The 8,843-nt window shown below is 43.3% G+C and overlaps 1 protein-coding gene across 2 annotated transcripts; it reads left to right on the top strand.

Moving 5' to 3' along the window:
* The first annotated feature begins 1,164 nt into the window (after positions 1–1,164).
* Positions 1,165–8,531, top strand: LOC119288218 (probable starch synthase 4, chloroplastic/amyloplastic). 2 transcript variants are annotated; one of them, XM_037567855.1, is made up of 16 exons: positions 1,165–1,534; positions 1,659–1,773; positions 2,812–2,887; positions 2,990–3,917; positions 3,996–4,047; positions 4,777–4,899; positions 4,977–5,052; positions 5,132–5,316; positions 5,435–5,626; positions 5,719–5,787; positions 6,289–6,498; positions 6,842–6,967; positions 7,202–7,351; positions 7,609–7,670; positions 7,761–7,836; positions 7,935–8,531. In XM_037567855.1, exons 1-16 carry the CDS (start codon positions 1,401–1,403, stop codon positions 8,103–8,105), a joined length of 2,745 nt encoding a protein of 914 aa, XP_037423752.1. In that variant the 5' UTR covers positions 1,165–1,400; the 3' UTR covers positions 8,106–8,531. The 2 variants fall into 2 exon arrangements, with proteins under 2 accessions (XP_037423752.1, XP_037423760.1); XM_037567863.1 differs by lacking the exons at positions 1,165–1,534; positions 1,659–1,773 and having other exon boundaries at positions 2,851–2,942; positions 3,022–3,917.
* Positions 8,532–8,843: the final 312 nt, after the last annotated feature.

The following is an 8,843-nucleotide window of genomic DNA, read 5'->3' as shown; positions in this document are numbered from 1 at the left end:
GAGAGAGTACATGGTCGTATATTCTGTTCTGTTCAGTGCACATGTCAAAGTGCGGATGACAAATACAGAAGGAGGCGGAGTGCTATAGCTGTGGGACATGCCAGAGACTATCCGGAAAAGGGGTGAGACAACTGTGAATTTGACTCAGGGTGACACATGGCGACGGTGAAATTCCTTCAAGTTTCAGACAAGCAGTCAAGAAAGAGCGGTGACGTTGAGTTCAGGTAACTCTTATATGTGGCGTCCAATATGTGAATTGTTCATTTTCATGCAGACAGTGGTCTTTGTGTGATGGCGTTGAACGGATTCTCCGAAAGTTGGAAGCACAAGGTAGAGTAATGAGGAACTTAATTTTGCTCGAGTGTTGATTGTGAAGAAGACAAGAAGGGACTACAGTTGCAGGTGGAGTCACATGGAGTCTGGGAGTAGCAGCGGTGCTCATGGCGTATCCCAAGTCCAATGTACATGGAGGTTCGACGCATGGACGAATTCAAGGTGGTGGAGAATATTCGCCAAGGTGGAGTTTGTTAAAATTATGTCGAATATTATTGTACAAGTTAGGTTACAGTTGGACTTGAAATCGTACGGTGTGTAGACAGGATATGGAGTCGTGTCCTAGTAGGACACTTGTATCCTAGGCCTCTCATATATAGCGGGGCTAGACACACGATGTAACCTATGCCAACGTAATAGCACAGGCATGCGGGGGAGCCGGCGGCGTGTGCCGGCGCCCGGGCGGCCGGCGTGCGGTATTGTGACGGTGTCATGGGGAGAAGCGCCCGTAGTCATGCCCCGGAGATGTAGCCATATCGGTGAACCTCGTTAACAAATCTCGGTTTCATGCCTCGTGTGATTGCTTGGTCTTCGGTAGATCGACGGAGTGCCTCGGATTATTCTAACACTGGGGAGGAGGCAAGCGTGTGCCATAATTCTTTAGGACCAGGGACGGAACCGGTTCAAGCCAGAAGGAACTGCTGCGCGTGCCCGCGGAGATGCTCAGCAATGGTGGCTTTTCGGTAGATCGACAACAAGGACTTTTCTGTTGCGGCCGTGCTCACCGGCCTCTCTCCTCTCGAGCCGGCACGGGCGCACCCTGTACTAGTAGTACCAAACAAATCAAGCTCCACCGTCCGTTCCCTTCACACACACTCCCCTCCGCTGGCCGCTTGCCCGACGAATGGCACCGTGCCACGCCCACGGCCCTCCTCCTCCGCCTCCGCCCCCGCCTCGCCCGCGCGCGGAGCACGAGACACGCCACGCGCTGGCCCCCGGCCACCGCCACCGCCACCAGTCCACCACCACCACTCTTCAGCCCCACTCCACTCCCCGCCGCTTTCCAGCCCGCCGCCCGCTTCAAGCTCCCCTCGCCCCACCAGTCGCCCTGCCTCTCCCTATTCCCCATGGCGTGCTCCGCGGCGGCGGGCGTCGAGGCGACCGCCCTCCTGTCCCCGCGCTGCCCCGCCCCTTCCCCGCCCGACGGCCGCTCCCGCCGCCGCCTCGCCCTCGCCTCCCGCACGCGCCACCGCAGCCTCAGGTTCGTCTCCAGCCCCCCTAATTCGGCCGCTTCGCTGGTGAGATGTATACATGCCGCTGCCATTCCTGGATTCTACGAATATGTCAAGGAGTCGGAATCTGACTTTTGTTGGCTGGCTTTCCAGGGCGGCCGCGCAGCGCCCTCACAAGAGCGCAACCGGCGCCGACCCCCTTTATAACAACAGGGCCAATGTGCGCAGCGACGAGGCGTCGGTTTCCGCTGAAAAAGAACGGCAAAGGGTATGTGCATCATGCTTTCTACTAGCAATCTATATCTTTCCAAATTTGTTTGTCAGCACGCGGAGTGACGCGACAGTAGATGCCGATTCTTCTTTTCCACAAAGCAAATCTGGGGCTTGGCTGCCACTGAAAGGCAATAACTTGCTCATATGTATTTCCACCTTGTTTTAACATAGATGTATGAATTTAAATCAGTTTCTGAATCTACTAACTTGCATCTACTGGCTTCCAAGTAAATTTCGCTCGTAATTCAAGATGGCCAAGAAAATCTAATTTTAAGCTATATTGCCAGCTAATCATGGGTCGTATAATGTTCTATTCATACGAGTAAAAACAATCTTTTTTGCTGTCGTAAGGTATTTCCCCTCAAATACTTCCTCATATCTGTGTATTTGTTTGGCGTTCCATAATTAGTGCTGTATTCCGTATTGCAACACATTAATTGGGATGTGGAGGCCGTTAAAGTAGAGTTGGGACACTACTATTGTATTTGCTCTATATAAACTGATGTATGAGTTCAACCGATGCCCTTGTAAAAATGTAAATAACATTGAAAATGTTATATGCTTATTTTAATATGTCTTTTCAATACAGCAAAAGTAAATCCTGTAAGTGTAGCAATTACTTGTGAATCATTGGTTACAAGTTACAACTGTTCATCATGAGATAGTTCTATTGTGTTTTCGTGTAGGTCCAGCAATTTACCTGTTAGATCTATCAGGCTGAGAGGTTACTTGGTGTGAACATTTTAAAAAGATCTTAAATTCTGTTTTTGTTAAACTGAAGCGAAATGCATCATCATTTTATTACTTCAATAATCAATAGTTATTAGATAAAGGTGCAAAGTTGGCATTGCCATCTATATTTTAAACCAAATGGCAGCCAAGCCCTATTTCATTGAGAAATACAGCATACAACAGTTAAACAAAGTTAACATTCGATCAATTTTACTCTGAAATATAATCACTTTTAAATTTGCTCATATTAGTTACTGTTGTTACTTTTAAGAATTTCTAGGTTTTGTGATTTTCCCCACAGAAATACAACGATGGAGATGGCATATCAAACCTTAAGCTGGAAGATTTGGTAGGAATGATACAGAACACCGAGAAGAGTAGGGGATTCCTTCCTTTTGAATATCCATACAGTTTCCTAAAATGCATAGAGTTGTAAGTATGCACATAACAAACACTGAATTGCAAATTGATTTTTTTAGATATACTTCTTTTGAATCAAGCCCGTCTTCAGGCAATGGAACACGCTGATAAAGTTCTTAAAGAAAAGGAAGCCTTGCAGAGAAAGATAAACATTTTAGAGACGAGGTTGTCAGAAACAGATGAACAACATAAGCTTTCAAGTGAAGGGAATTTCAGTGACTCTCCACTAGCATTGGAGCTTGGTATTCTAAAGGAAGAGAACATTCTACTGAAGGAGGACATAGAATTTTTCAAAACAAAGCTTATAGAGGTTGCCGAGATAGAGGAGGGTATATTCAAATTGGAGAAAGAGCATGCTCTTTTAGATGCTTCCCTTAGGGAGCTGGAGTCTAGGTTTATAGCCGCCCAAGCAGATACGATGAAACTTGGTCCTAGGGATGCCTGGTGGGAGAAAGTAGAAAAATTGGAAGACTTGCTTGAGACCACAGCAAACCAAGTAGAGCATGCTGCTGTGATATTGGACCACAATCATGATCTGCAGGATAGGCTTGACAAATTAGAGGCCTCACTGCAAGCAGCAAATATTTCAAAGTTCTCTTGTTCTCTTGTTGATCTTTTGCAGCAAAAAGTCAAATTGGTAGAAGAACGCTTCCAAGCATGTAATTGTGAAATGCATTCTCAGATTGAACTGTATGAGCACTCAATAGTGGAATTTCACGATACTCTTAGCAAACTAATAGAGGAAAGTGAGAAAAGATCACTGGAGAATTTTACAGGAAACATGCCTTCGGAACTATGGAGCAAAATTTCCCTTTTAACTGATGGATGGTTACTGGAGAAGAAAATATCTTACAATGACGCAAGTATGTTGCGAGAAATGGTTCAGAAAAGGGACAGTCGTCTTCGGGAAGCATACTTGTCATACAGAGGTACCGAAAACAGGGAAGTTATGGACAACTTACTTAAGATGGCATTACCAGGAACTAGGTACACTTTCTCCTTTGCTAAATGAGAAAACATGTTTATAGAAATTAATTAGTCTGTAATCTTTATTGATTAATGCAGTTCTGGTTTGCACATTGCCCACATAGCAGCAGAGATGGCTCCTGTCGCGAAGGTGAGTTTTAGTATTAATACAGCCTTTCATGCGTGCATTTAAAATCTTCTATTTGATATTTGGATAATTCACTGCCTAGTATGACTACTATCTAGGGACGCTTAGAGAGAACATTGTTTTAAGCACTAATATTCTGTAAATTAACAAAGTATTAAGTTTTCCAGTGTTTCACATAAATTCGAGCCTATCCACATATCTTACAAGTAACAATAAAGCACTATTTTAAATATATGGTTCTCCTCAGTTGTGTTCAGGTCATGATGATCCAAGGGCTAATTCAAACCGAGGTAAAACTGACAATGTTGAATGTGTGCTATCATTCTTTTTTTGTGAATGGATGTAGCTTTTTACTGTTAAAAAACTGTATGGATGCCCTTTTTTAGCTTATAAATTTTGATTGTGCAGCCATGAAATAGTAAATAAAACTCTGGCTGTACCAAAGGTGGTGAAATTTCGACTTTCATGTCTCAACAAAGTTACTATCTGCAAAAAAGAAAGTCTAAAAGCTGCAGATATTTGTCTGTTGATCATGTGCATAGTGCATACAAGTTGTAGATCAATCTCCCCCAACTGCTTTACATTTTAATCTGTTTCTTGAGAAATTTATTGAACTACTGATGCTGATGCTGATGCAATGACTAATTCTTATGGAATCTGATTTTTGTCCATTCTGATCATTTTGAATCCTATTAGTCATCTTTTATATTTCTTATATGCATGCTTGTTTAGGTTGGTGGCCTGGCAGATGTGATATCTGGTCTCGGGAAGGCACTTCAGAAAAAAGGCCATCTAGTAGAGATCATTCTTCCCAAATACGACTGCATGCAGGTTGACCAAGTTAGCAATCTAAGGGTATGTCATAATGCTGCTTATCTATGTTTTGGTATGATCTTCTGTTAGGGTAAGATTGATATCATGTGATTGTGCAGGTTTTAGATGTTCTTGTGCAGTCCTACTTCGAAGGAAATATGTTCAACAACAAAATTTGGACTGGGACTGTTGAAGGTTACAAGCAACCCTCAGTTGTATCACTGTATAAAATTTATTTAAATCTGCATTAATCTAATTAAATTAGCATATGCAGGCCTACCCGTCTACTTTATTGAGCCACAGCATCCAGCGATGTTCTTTTCGAGGGCTCAGTACTATGGAGAGCATGATGACTTCAAACGTTTTTCGTACTTCAGCCGTGCGGCACTAGAATTACTTTATCAATCTGGGAAGAAAGTTGATATAATCCACTGCCATGACTGGCAAACTGCATTTGTTGTAAGCGTCAAAGATCATTTCACAGCATTGACTCATTGCCTACTTGACATTGATCTATTTTCTTGGTTGATTTACAAAGTTGATTGTACTAAGTTACCCTTTGACATTTAACCTCCAGGCACCTCTTTATTGGGATGTATATGCAAATCTAGGCTTCAACTCAGCTAGAATTTGCTTCACCTGTCATAATTTTGAATATCAAGGAACTGCTCCAGCTCGTGATTTAGCATGGTGTGGCCTTGATGTTGAGCACCTAGACAGACCAGACAGGATGCGGGACAATTCGCATGGAAGAATAAATGCTGTTAAGGTATCAATTATGGCAAACTTTAGCAATATGTTTTGGAACTCAAACTCATAGCTATGGTATCAATTATGCAATTGTTTATTCATATTATTCAGGGAGCAGTTGTGTATTCAAACATCGTGACAACTGTCTCGCCAACGTATGCACTAGAGGTTCGCTCAGAGGTAATATTTCTTACGATTTGTATGTGATGTAGACTTTTTTTGGCTACTTTTTAATCGTCCTTCATGGTCTCACCAGTAGCCTTCAACTTATAAGATTCATCTGCAAAAATAGATAATTTCTAAGCATGTTGCTCAAAATGGCTAATTTTTGGAGGCAACCATTTCTGGAAGAGGATAGCAAGAAATCGCACAAGCTCTGGGAAACAAACACGCATATTGCTGTACCTTTGTTTGATCAGTAGTGCCAGACATATTCATGTTTCTACATGGACTGGACACTAAAGAGATGCTACAAAAAGCTTGGATACTTGAGAATACCCTAAATCAAGATATAGTGGCATGCATATCCGTACAGGGCTCTAATGGTCCTAGTGTTTCTAGTTACCATTAGTTTAACTTGTCTTAATCTTCCTCTCAACTGCAATTTCATTTTAGTAGTTTCAATTTGCATGTAAAGCGTTTCCATTTCTTGTGTGCTGATAATGCTCTTATGGTTCCCAGGGTGGGCGTGGACTCCAAGATACACTTAAAGTACATTCCAGGAAATTTCTTGGGATACTTAATGGAATCGACACAGATACATGGAACCCTTCCACAGATAGGTATCTGAAGGTCCAGTATAATGCTAAGGATCTCCAGGGAAAGGCAGCCAATAAAGCAGCCCTCAGAGAGCAACTAAACCTGGCTTCTGCATATCCTTCACAACCACTGGTACGATTGTCGATGCTGTTAAGCTCAGTTCTCAATTACTGGTAAACTGGATATATAAAGGTTCACCCTGTGCTTGAATTTGAACATTTTCCATCTCTTTATTCTCATCAATTTTCTTCGTGGAGTAGTCTGTTAGCTATATGGTTCTATCGTTTGTCATCACATTTATCGGGGCATGGCCCATGTAGTCTGAAATGAATTACAGCAGTTCCGTTTTTCGATTGTTTTCTTCAGTTAGCTAATATCATTTTCTGATCCCCTGCTGTGTGTATTCACCTCCTTCCATTTGTCTTGGAACTTGATATTGAATGTTAAACTAAATAACTGAAATTTTCTCAAGCAGGTTGGTTGCATTACCAGGCTAGTTGCTCAGAAGGGTGTACATCTTATCAGGCATGCAATCTACAAAACAGCTGAATTAGGAGGACAGTTTGTCCTTCTGGGTTCAAGTCCAGTACCAGAAATTCAGGTGCGTTTATGCCATGCAGTTTATGTCATAGTATATATCTGTGCAGATATTTTGATCAGACATGAATCTCCAAAGTAACAGAAGAAAACCACACTTCAGTACCTCATGAACAGTTTATTTATCACTGAAGGAACATGAGTCTGGAATGGTGTATTTTTTGTCTGTTTTATATTAAGCACCTTTTTTGCCCATTTCTGGAACGGTGAACATACTTGCTTCTTGTTTTGTTTGCAGAGGGAGTTTGAAGGTATTGCAGACCATTTTCAGAACAACAACAATATCCGGCTGATTTTGAAGTATGATGATGCGCTGTCTCATTGCATATATGCTGCGTCTGACATGTTCATTGTTCCCTCTATATTTGAGCCATGTGGCCTCACTCAGGTGTGTGGCTTCTTCCCATACTTGATGATAAATGCATATCACCTAGTTTATACTAGGTACACATGTAGTAAGCTGACATCGTTTAGTATGACGCGTAATTTGTATCACTTGCTGAAATATATGCTTCAGTTGCCGTGATCATCTGGCACTTTCCTAGAAGTAATTAAACAAGTGCGAGTCTGGCCTCCTTTGCTTCTATCATCAATTTGATGTGTGGCCTTCTGACGCGCAATTTTGACATGCTTTCTTATGCGCAGATGATAGCCATGAGATATGGTTCTGTGCCGATTGTTCGGAAAACTGGTGGGCTGAATGACAGGTAAACAGTGAACCAACCGAGTGTTCCTCCAAACATAGTCGTCACACCCAATCAAAGTAAGAAGTGTAATGGCATGCTTTGTGGTTTCAGTGTCTTTGACTTCGACGACGAAACAATACCCATGGAGGTGCGGAACGGCTTTACATTTGTCAAGGCCGACGAACAGGTAGGTCCTGTTTGCGCGCACAGCCCGGGAAGGGAAAAACCCTAGTCGATGGTTTCTGGCGGGCACAACACGACTCATCTGGACGTTCATTTTGCCAGGGCCTAAGCAGCGCGATGGAGAGGGCGTTCAACTGCTACACGAGGAAGCCCGAGGTCTGGAAACAGCTCGTGCAGAAAGACATGACGACCGATTTCAGCTGGGACACCTCGGCTTCGCAGTACGAGGACATCTACCAGAAGGCGGTGGCTCGAGCGAGGGCGGTGGCGTGAGCGCGCACACACACACGCTAGTTGGTTCCCTGATGCCCCCGTGCCCTCTCTCCCTGGCCCTGCCCTCATGATGCAGACGGCACTAGACGAAATCGAGGGATCATGGAAACAGAATCATATAGGAAGCTCCATGCTCTCGGCGCACATTTCTGGTAAGGGCGTGACGGTGTATCACTGGTTATATGCGCAGTTTCTTGAAGGCAGAACACGAGCTAAAAATAGAGTAGCCACCGTGAGCCGTCAAGATCGTAGTACGTGCACTGTTGTTGGCATAATATTGGTGTAAATTGTAGGCTGTATAGTTTCCTGTGGAGTTGCAACGGAGCAGTATACGTGCAGTGCAGGTTGCAGAGTCGTATGTATTATGCAGAGATCTTATGGTCCGTGAGATGGGAGGTGCAAGAATTTCAGACGCCTGGACCGTAACCATCTGTCAGAAAAATACGTTGATTTTCTTTTTTTCTTTGAAAAAAAGATATTAAAAAAATCCTTGAAAACGTTACAGCATTTTCGGGCCATTAACTCGCCACTATCCCACCGTTTTCTTTTTCAAATAAGTTTTTTTTTGAGAAATTTCAAATAAGTTGTAACGACATTGCGCGCAGGCGTCTTACAAAGTGCAGATGGAGCCAGTGGCTGGGCTCCTTCCCATCGGCCCGTTAAGCGGAGAGGCTCAAGGCTCTAGCGAAAGCTTAGAGGCTGCTTGGTTCTTTCGGCTAATTAAATCGTATTTTTGGG

Source organism: Triticum dicoccoides, chromosome 1A (genome assembly GCF_002162155.2).
Source record: "Triticum dicoccoides isolate Atlit2015 ecotype Zavitan chromosome 1A, WEW_v2.0, whole genome shotgun sequence".
NCBI classification, from domain to species: Eukaryota; Viridiplantae; Streptophyta; class Magnoliopsida; order Poales; family Poaceae; genus Triticum; species Triticum dicoccoides.
This window is presented reverse-complemented; position numbering and strand designations above follow the sequence as displayed.

Coding starts and splice junctions, on each gene's coding strand:
- LOC119288218 (XM_037567855.1), top strand. CDS start 1,401: ATGGCGTGCTCCGCGGCGGCGGGCGTCGAGGCGACCGCCCTCCTGTCC. Junction 2,888..2,989: donor GATACAGAACACCGAGAAGA/GTAGGGGATTCC, acceptor TGATTTTTTTAG/ATATACTTCTTTTGAATCAA. Junction 4,900..4,976: donor ACCAAGTTAGCAATCTAAGG/GTATGTCATAAT, acceptor GTGATTGTGCAG/GTTTTAGATGTTCTTGTGCA.